General features: G+C 43.0%; 1 protein-coding gene across 3 annotated transcripts in view; it reads left to right on the forward strand.

Moving 5' to 3' along the window:
* Positions 1-14,273, forward strand: part of LOC126183502 (AP-3 complex subunit delta-1) — a 258,274-nt gene that overhangs the window by 118,914 nt on the left and 125,087 nt on the right. For all 3 annotated transcript variants that reach the window (XM_049925545.1, XM_049925544.1, XM_049925546.1), the window contains 3 exons: positions 533-582; positions 705-754; positions 13,118-13,166. In XM_049925545.1, the coding sequence (XP_049781502.1) occupies positions 533-582; positions 705-754; positions 13,118-13,166 (149 nt within the window). The remainder of the gene's footprint in view (positions 1-532; positions 583-704; positions 755-13,117; positions 13,167-14,273) is intronic.

Genomic DNA, 14,273 nt, shown 5'->3' on the forward strand with positions numbered 1-14,273 from the left:
TATTTTTGTTCATATATCAATAATGTTAATTTCACTGAAAATTTAAAATCTCAAGATGAAAAGAATCTGGAACAATTGAGAAAATACTGTTGGAAAAATAAATTATAAATAAACAATTTCAAATTAATATTCTTCAAATTGGAGCAAGAGAGATAAACTTAAAAAGACTACAGTATTTGCCATTGTGATCAGGAGCTCAAAATCTGTCATTTAGTAGAATAATGGGCAGTCACCAGCGGGCACACATGCTTCTCTGTTTGTTATATGATAGTTTAATTGTAATTAAAGATATAGATTAGCTTAATACTATAGTGAAAAATCATATTTCACAGATAGGTTTTAATTTGTCAGTAATCTCCACTGGTTGTTTTTTTCACATCCTTCAGATCACACTGAGGGAAGTGTTGTACCTTCTGGTGCACCCAGCCTCCTACAGAAAAATAATGTTATAATTTTGCTTTTTATGACTGAAATTTGTTGTTGCTGTTTTATTCAGTTTTATATCTGATTTAAACTTGTCTTTTTGTTTCAGTACATCTGCAATGTCTCTGCTGTATGAGTGTATCAACACTGTAATTGCAGGTATAAGTTATTTTAAAGTGATTCTTTTTCCAGAAATGTCATTCAGTTCATATTTTCTTAACTATTTCATAGGTCATTGTGTAGTGCAGCAATTTAAAGGCAGGATTTCTTTGTAATTTCAGTACTGATATCCATTTCTTCAGGGATGCCCAACCATAGTGCCTCTATTCAGGTAATTATTTATCCGATTCTTATTTTACAGAAAATTTTAATATAGTAGTGTGACTGTACTGAGAAAAATACTTTTTCTTTTTGTTGATAAATTGAAATAGCGGTTGCCAAAATGTACATATCTAACCTTTTTCTCTTGAAGCTATGTTAATAGTTCTGCCAAGTACAATTTTGAAACAGGACTTAGAAACATATCATCTGTGAATAAAATATCTGTCCTTGGACAAATTAATTGCATGTTTTGAAAGTATTTAAAAAGGTTAGTAATTAAGTGGCATAAAATAGTATGATACATTTAACTTGTACTCAGTAAGAGCAGGGTTCCAATCTCTACTGCACCATATGGATATAGGTTTTCTGTAGATCCCCTAAAGCACATTGTACAAATCCCATTATGAATCCTTTAACAGTACCATAGCTACTTTCTTCCCATGTTGCTATTAAATCTCACATAAAGCTCCATATCTAATCCATTTATGTTGATAGGTTTTTAAACTCTAACTTGCCTTTCTTCATTAGGAGTGAATGTATTAAATACAGGCTAATGACTACTGTAATAATGATTTATTGAGGAAAAAGAATTAATTGTTGCCTTCCTTGTGACTTTGTTTGATATATTTCCCATGGTTAACATCAAATTTTGTGTAGTACATAACATGATGTCCTCCTTTTTACATAAGGAGGAGACATCAACATGAAAAACTGTGTAACACATCATAAAGTTGTTAACTTTTGCAAATACTTTTAAAAACAAAAGTTGATCATCAGAAAGGAATTAGGTAAACAGTTGGCATATTCACAAATATTGTATTGGTAAATTCCCTCTGTTCCTGAATGCAGTTAAATTATTTAACACATACATTCAGTTCTGAAGGAACTTTGTCTGGCCCCCTCCCTGTCTCTCTGCTCCTCCCCCCCCCCCCTTGCATATATCTGTCATCCTCCATCCTCCTGTATCTCATTCCTCATATGCCAAACTGCCCCCCCCCCCCCCACCCAAAAAAAAAAATAAAAAAATAATAATAAATCCTCTGCTCTCCCATTTTCTGCCATGATTACTCTTTCCTTTTTCTGTTGTGCAGCTACCCCCTCCCCCAGTATATTGGTACACCAACCCACTCCCCAGTATTATTCATACTCTCCCCTCCTCCCAAGATTGTGTGTGCCTGTTCTTCACCCCAACCCCACTCCTTGTATATTCTGTACTCTACCCTCCAATATTTTTGTTGCTCCCCATAGATATTTTGGTTCACCTTGCAATCATAATGCCTCCACCCCTCCCCAAAAAAACTTGTTTTGTCCGCTAAAATTTGTTTTGCCTCCTCAAATTTTGTAAGTTCCTCCCCCCCCTCCCTCCCCCATCAAATATTGTGCTGTGCTTCCCTTATTTACTCTTTACTACATAACTTGGCCTCATTTGCTACACTTATGCAAGAGAAAATATGGAGCACATGGGGCTGTTCATATAATTCTCGATGTGGTGTGGTGATGCTAGTGGATAACTCGCGTGTCAACTTTACATTTGGGAAAAGTGAAAGAAGCAGATAAAATTTTAGTATTGTAGTTGACAGAACAAGCGCTGTAGCTTCAGTCGGCTCACTCTGAAGATGACCAGGAGGTATACAATCGAAATATTAGAAAGAGAAGAGCCCGCTGGTGTGGCCGTGCGGTTCTAGGCGCTTCAGTTTGGAACCGCGTGACCACTACGGTCGCAGGTTCGAATCCTGCCTCGGGCATGGATGTGTGTGATGTCCTTAGGTTAGTTAGGTTTAAGTAGTTCTAAGTTCTAGGGGACTGATGACCTCAGATGTTGAGTCCCATAGCGCTCAGAGCCATTTGAAGAAAGAGAAGAAATAGTCTATATGGCTGCACTCCTGAAATTTAATGGATGTATTATTGTGTTATTTACAGTTCCTATCAGATAAGCAGTCTGAAGATTTTGGACACTGATTAATATCAGATGTTGCACAAAGGCTTGGAAAACAGTCTTTCCATCTGAAAGCAGTTACTCATGGGGCATTTTTTTTTACAAATTCCAGTACATATTAAAGTTATCACTGTCAAGTACACTTGTTTTACCATCTATTGATTGCGTGTTTGTGAATTGGAGAACATTTGCAGTGAAAACAAAGAAATTCCTTACAAGGGAACCTCCCCATCACACCCACCTCAGATTTAGCTATAAGTTGCCACAGTGCATAGGCCTTGAAAAACACAGATCAATCGAAAAAACAGGAAGAAGTTGTGTGAAACTATGAAAAAATAAGCAAAATATACAAACTGAGTAGTCCATGTGCAAGATAGGCAACATCAAGGCTAGACTGAACTCAAGAGCGCCGTGGTCCCGTGGTTAGCGTATATAGCTGCGGAATGAGAGGTCCTTGGTTCAAGTCTTCCTTCGAGCAAAAAGTTTAATTTTTTTATTTTCAGACCATTATCAAAGTTCAGGCACTCACACGTAATCAACTTCGCTCTCCAAAATTCCAGGACATGTTCAGATTTGCTTGGACATATGCAGGATTGACGGTCTACACACGGAAAAATTTGAAAATGTTGAAAACATATGTTTTGACAGAGCACAGGGAAAAGTGTGCTACTGTGAAAACTGTTGGATTCATTTGTTGCAGTGTATGTGACACTCTCATGTTTTCATCACTTTTTGGGAGTAATTTTCACATCCACAAGAAAACCTAAATCGAGCAATGTAGAAGAATCTTTTTACCCATTCGCCAAGTGTACAAGTTAGGTGGGTCGACAACATATTCCTATCATGTGACACACATGCCGTCACCAGTGTCGTATAGAATATATCAGATGTGTTTTCCTGTGGAGGAATCGGTTGACCTATGACCTTGCGATCAAATGTTTTCAGTTCCCATTGGAGAGGCACGTCCTTTCGTCTACTAATCGCACGGTTTTGCGGTGCGGTCTCAAAACACAGACACTAAACTTATTACAGTCTCGTCTCGTCAATGAACGAATGGACAGATCATAACTGCGAAAATCAAGAAAACCTTTTCACTCGAGGGGAGACTTGAACCAAGAACCTCTCATTCCGCAGCTGCTCACGCTAACCACGGGACCACAGCGCTCCTGAGCTCAGATTAACCTTGATGTTGCCTATCTTCGCATGGACTACTCAGTTTGTATATTTTGCTTATTTTTTCATAGTTCCACACAACTTCTTCCTGTTTTCTCGATTGATCTGTGTTCAGTTTTTCAAGGCCTATCCACTGTGCCATCTTATAACTAAATCTGAGGGGGGTGCGATGGGGAGGTTCCCTTGTTAGTAAAAAGATGCTGCAAATTATCATATGAGGTAGGGGGTGTAATGCTCTCTCAGTTTGTAGCCAGAAGCTGCCCCCTCCCTCCATCCTGTGCAAATGACTTATTCATATGCCGCCACTACGACAACCTTAATAGCCCCATCAGTTCAGCGAATTCGTCGGCTCACCGAGCCGTACAACTCCACGTGCCCCCTTGCCCATGGGGGACACTACCCACCCTGTTGCTCCTGCGCCACCTACCTTGGGAGTAAAACCCCCCACCCGTTGGGAACGTCCTTCCCCACTTCTAAGCCGGAGAAGTGTCCAACTTCTTCAGCTCCTCTCACTCGCAAGGGGTCCCTTGGAACTCTCCCTTCCCAGGTTTCCACAAGTGGGAAGGATGACGCCCGGCAGTGGCATAAGTGCCCACAAGCAGCTGGTCGTAGGGCTTAGCGATCCTCCTCTGTCCCAGAGACTGAATCAGTGAAGCCCTCCCAGCCAGTGAAACCGAAGGAGCAGTGAGAAAAGTCCAAGAAGAAGACCTCTTAAGATGAAGGAACTCATGGTGGCACCCACCCCACCCCACCGCAACCTGCAAGCTCTGCGTCTGAGGGCGAGGTAGAGATTCTGGCGTCCGCTGAAGACCTAGATCTCGCCGGACTCTCAGACACAGTGGATGTCACTCGCACAGGTACTCAATCAGTGTCAGCAGGTGACCCAGTGGCGTAATCTGCCTCCTCGGCCCCTTCACGTCTTTCTCGGCCCCTTCACGCCTTTCTCGGCCATGGACAATGTCATCCTCGAGTGGAACTGCAGCGTTTTTTCCCAACATCTTGCTGAGCTCCGACAACTTCTCCGCCTTCACCCTTTCCTCTGCATTGCTCTTCAGGAAACTTGGTTTCCGGCAATATGAATCCCCGCCCTCCGTGGCTGTCAGGGTTATTATAAGAACCGGGCAGCTTATGAGAGGGTATCGTGGCGTCTGCATCTACGTCCTTCACTCTCTTTACAGCAAGTCTGTCCCTCTACACACACCTTTAGAGGCTGACGCTGTTCGGGTGTAGACACCTCAGGCTGTTACTGTCTGCAGTCTCTATCTTCCACCAGATGGTGATGTACCGTAGCATGTCCTGGCTACGCTGATAGCCCAATTGCCGCCACCTTTTCTATTGCTGGGCGACTTCAATGCCCATAACCCTCTCTGGGGGGGGGGGGGGGGGGGGGGGGGGGGGGGGGGGGGGGATCAGTGGCAACAAGCCAAGGCAGCATCGTTGAGCAAGTATTGGCACAGCTCGACCTTTCTCTTTTAAATAATGGTGTCTTCACACATTTCAGTGTGGCACATGGCATGCAATCAGCCATCGACCTTTCGATCTGCAGCCCTAGCCTATTACCATCTGTCCATTGGAGTGTGCATGACAACTTGTGCGGTAGTGACCACTTTCCGATCCTTCTGTCACTGCCACAGCATCACTCTGCTGGGCGCCACTGCAGATGGGCTATGAATAAGGCTGACTGGGACTTGTTCACCTCCATTGCCACTATTGAGCCTCTTTCCAATGATGCCATTGATGCAGTGGTTCACTCGGTCATCACCAGCATCATTACTGCTGCAGAATCTGCCATTCCCTGTACTTCTGGGTCCCCTCAGCAGCAGAGGACTGTGCCTCGGTGGTCGCCGGAGTGGCTGAGGTGATTAAAGATCGCAGGCGGGCACTCCAGCGTCACAAGCGGCATCCCTCATTGGAACCCCTCATCGCCTTTAAATGGCTCCGTGCATGAGCCCACCGCCTCATTCGCCAACGTAAGCAGGAATGCTGGAAAAGATATGACTCCACCATTGGTCTCCGTACCTCTCCATCACAGGTCTGGGCCAAGATTAGGCGACTCTGGCTATTGGACCCCCGTCAGCTTACCTGCACTTTCACTGAATGGAGCAGTCTGTACTAACTCTGAAACAATTGCAAACTGCTTAGTGGAGCATTTTGGTCAGAGTTCCACTTCTGCGAATTACCCACTGGCCTTCCGCTTCCTGAAAGAGTGGTTGGAACGTCGGAGCCTTTCATTTCACACGTGCCACCCTGAATCGTACAATGCTCCGTTCAGTGAGTGTGAATTCCAAAGTGCCCTAGCCACTTGCCCTGGTACGGCTCCCGAACCAGATCGCATCCACTGTCAGATGCTCAAACACCTGTTGGTGGACTGCCTGCGGTGCCTCCTAGACCTTTTCAACCATATCTGGGTGGAGGGTGAGTTACCGTCACAATGCCGGGAAAGCGTTGTAATCCCCATGTTGAAACCTGGCAAGAACCCACTGGAGGTGGACAGCTACCACTTCATTAGCCTCACCAACATTCTTTGCAAGCTGCTCAGACACATGGTGAGCCGGAGGTTGAGTTGGCTACTTGAGTCTCGGGGCCTTCTGGCTCCGTCTCATTGTGGATTCCATAAGGGCCGTTCTGCCACCAGTAATCTGGTGTGCCTGGAGTCTGCCATCCGTACGGCCTTTGTCTGCCGGCAGCATTTGGTCACCGTCTTTTTTGACATGCGGAAGGCATAAGATACGACATGGCATCATCACATCCTCTCTACACTTCATGGTTGGGGTCTTTGGGGTCCACTCCCAATTTTCATAGAAAACTTTCTGTCGCTTCATTCTTTCCGCGTGCAAGTTGTGGCCTCCCATAGTTCCTCCCGAGTTCAGGAGAATGGTATGCCGCAAGGATCTGTCTTAAGTGCCTGCTTCTTTTTAATTGCAATTAATGGTCTCGCTGTGGTGGTGGGAACGTCTGTCTCAGCTTCCTTGTGTGCTGACGATTTCTGCCTATACTATAGCTGCACCAGCATTCCAGCTGCTGAACGGCAGCTGCAGGGCGCTATCCAAAAGGCACAGTCTTGGGCTGTAGTGCATGGCTTCCAGTTTTCGGCAGCCAAGACCTGCGTTATGCATTTCTGCCGGCGACTCGCTGTTCACCCTGGGCCACAGCTTTATCTTGACGGCAAACCTCTTACTGTGGTGGAGACACATCGGTTTTTGGGTTTGGTTTTTGATACCCAGTTGACTTGGCTCCCTCATATTTGGCAGCTTAAACAGACGTGCTGGTGGCATTGGCATCTTAACGCTCTTCGTTGCGTGAGTCACACCAGCTGGGGTGCCGATCGGTCTACCCTTCTTCGGCTGTACCAGGCATTAATTCAGTCCCGTCTAGATTATGGGAGCCTGGCTTACGGTTCATCACCACCTTCCGCATTGCAGTTGCTTGACCCCATCCTTCACAGTGGGGTCCAACTCGCCACTGGAGCTTTCCAGACAAGACCTGTCAACAGCATACTTGTGGAGGCGGGTGTCCCTCCATTGCAGTTCTGGCCCCAATGATTACTGGCCACTTATGCTACACATGTTTGAGCTTGTCTGGGCATCCCAATTATCGTCTCTTGTTCCCTCAATCGGTCGTCCGTCTTCCGGAACGGCGGCGCCGGTCAGGGTGTATTACGCAGTTTGCGTCAGAGCTCTTCTCTCTGGGCTTGAGCTTTTCCCTCTCCCACATCTTTTCCGGGCCCCTTTGTGCGTACCCATATGGTGTGTGCCCCGCCCATGCCTTCGGCTCGATTTGGCACAGGGCCCAAAGGACTCAGTCCCTCCTGAGGCCCTCCACTGCCGCTATCTTTCAATCCTTGCCACATTTCAAGGCTCTGACGTAGTCTATATTGACGGTTCGTGTTGGTTATGCTCTTACTCTAGGGGATCATTATGAACAACACTCATTGCCAGCTGGCTGCAGTGTTTTCACTGCCGAGCGGGTCACCATCTCTCGCGCCCTAGAGTATATCCACTCCTGCTCAGGTGAGTCCTTCGTTATCTGTAGTGACTGCGGTTTACGAGCTATCAACCAGTGTTTCCCTCACTCTCGTCTGGTGATGGCTATCCAAGAGTCCACCCATACTCCTGCTTGTTGTGGCCACTCTGTGGTCTTTGTGTGTACCCCGGGTCATGTCAGCATCCCAGGAAATGAACATGTTGACACGCTGGCCAAACAGGCTGTCAGTGCACCAGCCTTGGAGATTGGCCTTTCGGAGAATGACCTCAGGTCAGTTTTGCGGCAGAAGGTACTTTGCACCTGGGGTGAAGAATGGCGCACCCTTCCTTCACCCAACAAACTTCAGGCCATCGAAGAGGCTACCGGTGCGTGGCGTTGCTCCTTGCGGGTCTCTCGCAAGGACTCTGTTGTCCTCTGCTGGCTGCGCATTGGCCACACCTGGATAACACACAGCTATTTATTGCGCCGCGAGGACCCACCTTTCTGTCGCTGCGGATCAGCTTTGACGGTGATCCACATCTTGTTGGACTGCCCGCTTTTATCTCCGCTCAGGCAGACGTTTGCACTGCCTGATACGCTTCCTGCACTTTTATCAGATGACGTTGCGATGGCAGATTTAGTTTTGAGTTTTATTCATGCAAGGGGTTTTTATCACTTCACCTAAGTGTTTGTCGTTTTTCTTGTGTTGAGTCTGGTCTTTGGCACTATTATAGACTGGGGTTTTTAGTGTGTTTCTTGGCGGTTGGCTTTTCCTTATGTGTTTCTATGGTCGGCCAACCACTGTCACACTCGGTGTGATTTTAATTACTTTTTTCTGGTCTCTGTCTGTGTCTGTCTTGTCCTGTGTCATCTCCATTGTTTTTTGTTATTCTTTGTGGGTGTTTCAAGTTCGTGGAAAAAGGCACTGATGGCCCTAGTAGTCTGGTCCCTTTGATCCCACAAACCAACCAACTAACCACATTTTACTAAGCTAAAGCCACGAAAGTAAACAAATCACCCTCTCCTATGCTTCTTTGACATCTCTCTCACGTTGGTTTACCTTGCCATAGGAAATAAATCAGTCAAATTAAATTCACTGAATTGGAGTGAAAGGAATGAGTGTGAATGAAATCAGTGAAATGTATTGGCATGAAATGATATCAGGGAAATATGTGCAAAAGTGATGGAACTCCAATATAGTTAATATGTCATTACAGATGAACATTTGTGTCAGACCAAGATCCTGGAACAGTGTGGTGCTTCCACTAAATATGTTCCACATTGGTGCTGTTCTCATGTAGTAGGAGAACCAGTGATTGCAATATTTAGGAGTACTAGGAGGGTAACACGAATGAAAATGAAAGTTGGTGATGGCTACATGCTTGGATATCCTGAATTGTTAAGGCAACTGCTCACAATAAGCACAAAATGCAGGTTTAAATTTCTTGTGATATAAATTTTCAGTTGTCTTGACATAATTCATTACATTAAAAGGTCAGCATTTCTGAGTGAATTTCTCATATATTATTTCATGTCACAGTTTTCACTGATTTCATCCTCATTAGTTCCATTCATTTAATTTTAGTGAGTCTCGTTCAGCTCATCATTGTTAATTCTTGAGTTTCACTTCTTTGTGTATTGCTCCTGTTTAAACATGTATTTTCTCGATTCCCGGGCAGACCTGTGACTACAATTTATAGTGTGCATATCTAATTTTTCTTACTATGAGGCATGCTCAGACAGTAAGTGCACTGTGTCCATAACAGGCTGTGGTTTTGCGTTTCTTGAGGGTTGGCAACACTGACCAGAACATGCATCACAGAAACATGGTAGTACATAAACTCACATTGTAGTGACTAGTTGTGTAGAAGGTGTTGGTAAGAAATCCCACCAAGTGCAAGCCACGTGCTATGATGTGCTTCCTACTTGCAGAAGGATAACACCAACTGAAATATTTTTGTGAATCGAAAAGGGGTCACGGTGAAGGTTTATGACCAGAACAAATGTGTTTAAGTGGTGTATGGAGTTTAGTGGAGGCAGAAAAAATGTTCATGACGTCAGAGGAGTGGAAGGTTTTCCGTTTTAACTGAGGAGTTGGTGCAAAAAATCAGTGAACTATTTGTGAAGAACATCAGTTGACATTGGATGAAATTTCTACAGTGTTTCCACAACTCTCTCGAACTCTCTTATATGAGACACTCGCAGAAATGCCGAGATACCAGAAACTATGCACAAGATGGGTCCCAAAATAGCTGACAGAGTATCACAAGAAAAATCAGGTCAGTTGCACCCGCGACTTTCTTGAACGACTTTAATTGAAAGGTGAGGATTTTGTGAGCCCTATTGTGACAAGATGAAACATGAGTGGCTCATTACACACCTGAGACAAAAAGACAGTCATCTCACTGGCATCACACCAATTCCCCATCAGCCAAAAAATTCAAAACCACATTTTTGGGCAAAAAAAAAATGAACTCAGTGTTTTGGGATCCAAAAGGCATCATTTTGGTCTAATTCCCATCTCATGGAGAGATCATAAATGCACGATGACATTGGCAGACCCTAAAAAAAAGTCAAAAGGAGCATTCAGAACAAAAGGAGGGGAATGCTGATGAGAAGAGTGCACTTGTTGCGTGACAATGCCCATCTTCACACAGCCTTAGCCACCAAGGGGCTCTTGGACTCAGGTGATTGCCATGTTTTGAACCTCCCCCATATTCTCCTTACTTGTCGTCTTCAGGGTATCATATTTTCATCTCCCTGGAGTCACAAATGAGTAAAATAAATTTTCAGCTGACAAACACATGCACAAAGTTTCTGAAGTGGGGGAAGGAGCTGGCATCAGAGTTCTTTGAAGAGGACGTAAAGAAGCTTGTGCTATGGCTCACCACATACATTGAACAGGGTGATGATTATGTGGAAAAATAATCAACAATATCATGTAATTTTTTTTCAGATACATCTTTTCTTTAAAAAAATACGAAAAACTAGTACACTTACTTTCTGAACATACCTTGTATTAGTGCCAGATTCATGTATACTGATGATGTCACTCAGTGTTTCATTGCATTATGTTACCAAGTAGTATGTTAAAGTTTCACCAGTGAACATGAATTGCTATGTACGCCAAATGCTTAATACTTAAATGCATGATTTAAAAATGTATACTGCTAAGTGTGCGTAAATTTTTTCAACTCTCATTACTTGCAGAGAGTGACTATGCCTCGTGGATTTAAATAAAAAGTCTTGTACTCTTATATCTTACAAGGGGAGGCCATGGCATTTGGATCACAGGTTTACTTCATACTGTGTTCAGTTTTAGTGCTGCATTAGGAAACCAAATATGTGCAAGTAATAAGGTGTACTACTTGGGCACTCTCGAGAAAATTGCAAGAGAAGTGTTGTGCGTTGAATATGTACTAGTGCATAGTGATTATGAGCACAAGATGGTGGCTGTCTAGTGGTTAGGTGTAGAGGTCTGTAACCATATTTTTTTTTAACATTTGTCATAGTATTTCAAATGTATGACACTTGAAAAGTAACAGAATAAAAGAAAACATGTGTATTTGCATGAACTATTATTAGATTTCCATTGATATTTGGCTGTTTATTAATTTTTAATTATTATGATTAATATTATATTGATAATTATCAATAAGTAAATGACCAAACGCACACAGTTTTCTTGAAATCTATTATAGCTACAATCGAGTAAGGTACTCAGAACTGCTTTGCATCTGGATGCTTTGACCTGCAGAGACAGAGAGCAGCCCCGTTTGCCAGTTAACTTGTGTAGCACTGAGACCTTGCTAATGTAGCAAGAATGAATAGTGTATGTTCTATTTTTTAAAAAATCACTAAATTTGCCTTTTCACTGCAAAAATGGAGGTGACCCCTAATTCATTAACTACTGTAGGTGATGAACTTCATGAAGATTCAATGCATAATGCAGTTTGCAAAACATCAGTTATAAGTTGGTTTTGTGCACTCTGACAGTCCTCTTCAAGAACCAGGTCTTATTGATACGGAATCATTAGCAATGACTTCTGCAGTTGCAGTGGCGGTTGGAGAAAATCTTTATTGGCCTACTTTCAAAATGTTAGTATAAAAGATATGTATTGCTGACAAAGATCTCATTCATTCTGACAAAGTAGATGTAGTTCTATTCGGTGAAGTTGAAGATTTTTCTGATGAGAAGGATAATGAGCCAGCCGAAAAGAAGCCAAAAGGTGGATATATTCCACTGGAGACAAATATAAAAGTAATGAGACTGGCAAAAGAGAACACCATGTGGTGTCTACAAACTAAAAAATTCATGCAAATACACATTTTTTTCATTCTGTTACCTTTCAGATGTCATATATATGAACTAATATGACCAGCGTTGAAATAAAAATGTTGAGCAGGGCCTCAATCCAGCAATTCATCAATTACAGTGGTTAAACACTAACCACTAGACTGCCACTGTGTTATATTCAGTCGCAACACACCAGTACATACACAACTAATAAAACTTCTCTTGTGATTTTCTCGAAATTGTCCTAGTAGTATGCCTTACTACTTGCACATTATGTTGTCCTAATGGACTACTAAATGCATACAGAGTTTGAAGTAAATCTGTGATCTGAACATTGTGGCCTCCATTTGTTATTACAAAGCACTGCAGTTAACAAAATACTCTACCACCTCCAACCTGATAGTTCTATGTCACTGGTATCTTCAAGCTTGCATGTTTTTTTTAAAAAACATTTCTGTGCTACACAACACACACTGCCTCCAGTATTGTCATAATACTAACAGATAGAGTGCAGCAGTTTAAAACCGAGACTTGAAGTCAGGACATTTGCTTTTCGCGGACAAGTGCTCTATCGACTGAGCTACCCAAGCACGACTCATGCCGAAGCTTTACTTCTGGCAGTACCTAATTTCCTACCTTCCAAACTTCACAGAAGTTCTCCTACAAACCTTGCAAGACTAGCACTCCGGGATGAAAGGCAATTGTGGAGAATGGCAGAAGTAGAGCTGTGAGAACAGATTGTGATGTGTACTTGGGTATCTGTCAGGAGAGCATTTGACTGCAAAGGGCAAATGTCTGGCAGACAGTTTTAATCCACCAGGAAGTTTCATATCGGCGCACCATCTGTTGAATGGTGAAAATATTCTGGGGTTCTTCGATATTTAACATGATTTGCTCTTGCTGTAAGATATATTACTGTAGTGAGGAGTTAGGTGTATGTTTGATGTATTTGTATTTTTGTGAAGCAATTCTAAGGTAGTCTCACATAAATATTATATTTACAGCTGTGTGTCCAGAAGCTCAGGATACTAATCGAAGATTCGGATCAGAATTGTGAGTAATACTTACACATTTACAAATCAATATAATCTTTGAAGCCGCCTCCTCCTCCTCCTCCTTCTTCTTCTTCTTTTTTCTTTGGTGTAAGTTAGTTATGTTTCGTTGGTAAGGTAATAAATACTTCGAAATTATATCAGGGATGCGTTTAATCTCAAAAGCAAGACAACACTGTGGCTTACTGTCCACTTCAAAGTACATTCTTGAAGTCTTAATGTACAAAATTTTAACCAATCAAACATTATTAAATCCATAATCATCTTTTGTTGCTTTGTAATGTTTTCCATACCAATTTTTCAGTTTTAAGTATATGTTTTTGTTTATGAAAGAGCTGTAACGGAATTAGTGTTAGATGCCTCCCTTTGTGGCATCGGGGGCTAAAATAGACCTGCAGTTATTCCTTGCATGTGATAATAGGCGACTAAAAGGACTCTTATACCTACTGAAGATTTTACATTGATGATGTGGCCATTATTATGAAACCTGTCAATTTTCACTCCTTTCACAATCTTTTGGCATAATTACTTATGATACTCCTTCAGAGTTTTAACCTCCATTTTTCTGAATTTCACAGAAGTGCGAGTCGTTTGGGGAAGGACACCTTACGTGATGCAAAATCTATCCATCGTGCTCTGTTATCTTCCATACCAACTAATAGAGTTGGATTTATATTCACACTGAAATCCAGCATGGTAGCCAATTCCTAGTGTGTGTTTGGGGAGAGGCCAGGGGGCCTTGCCATGTACCCTTGCAGTTGTAGCCCCCCCCGAGAACAGAGAGATCGCACTGCTCATGCCAAGCCGTAGTCTCAGCATGTAAACTAAGAAGTAGGTGCTTATCCAATCTGACATCTAGCAACAGTTACTATGCCAGGTAGCCTTTGCACAGGGTGGTGCTCATGGGAAGAGCCTCCAATCAGCATAAGTGGCATCGGGGTGGATGATCCACAATAAAATGGATCTATACCAGTGGCTGTGGCAACATGGCCTTCTTAGTGGATAGAAAACGAGATGTTAGTGCAGAGGCTTATAACCCGGTGATGTTTGTCTTTGCCTACATCGTGGTATGAGAGTTGGGCAAGGAGAAATGGAGGTGTACAGTTCT

This window comes from Schistocerca cancellata, chromosome 4 (genome assembly GCF_023864275.1).
Source record: "Schistocerca cancellata isolate TAMUIC-IGC-003103 chromosome 4, iqSchCanc2.1, whole genome shotgun sequence".
Lineage (NCBI taxonomy): Eukaryota > Metazoa > Arthropoda > Insecta > Orthoptera > Acrididae > Schistocerca > Schistocerca cancellata.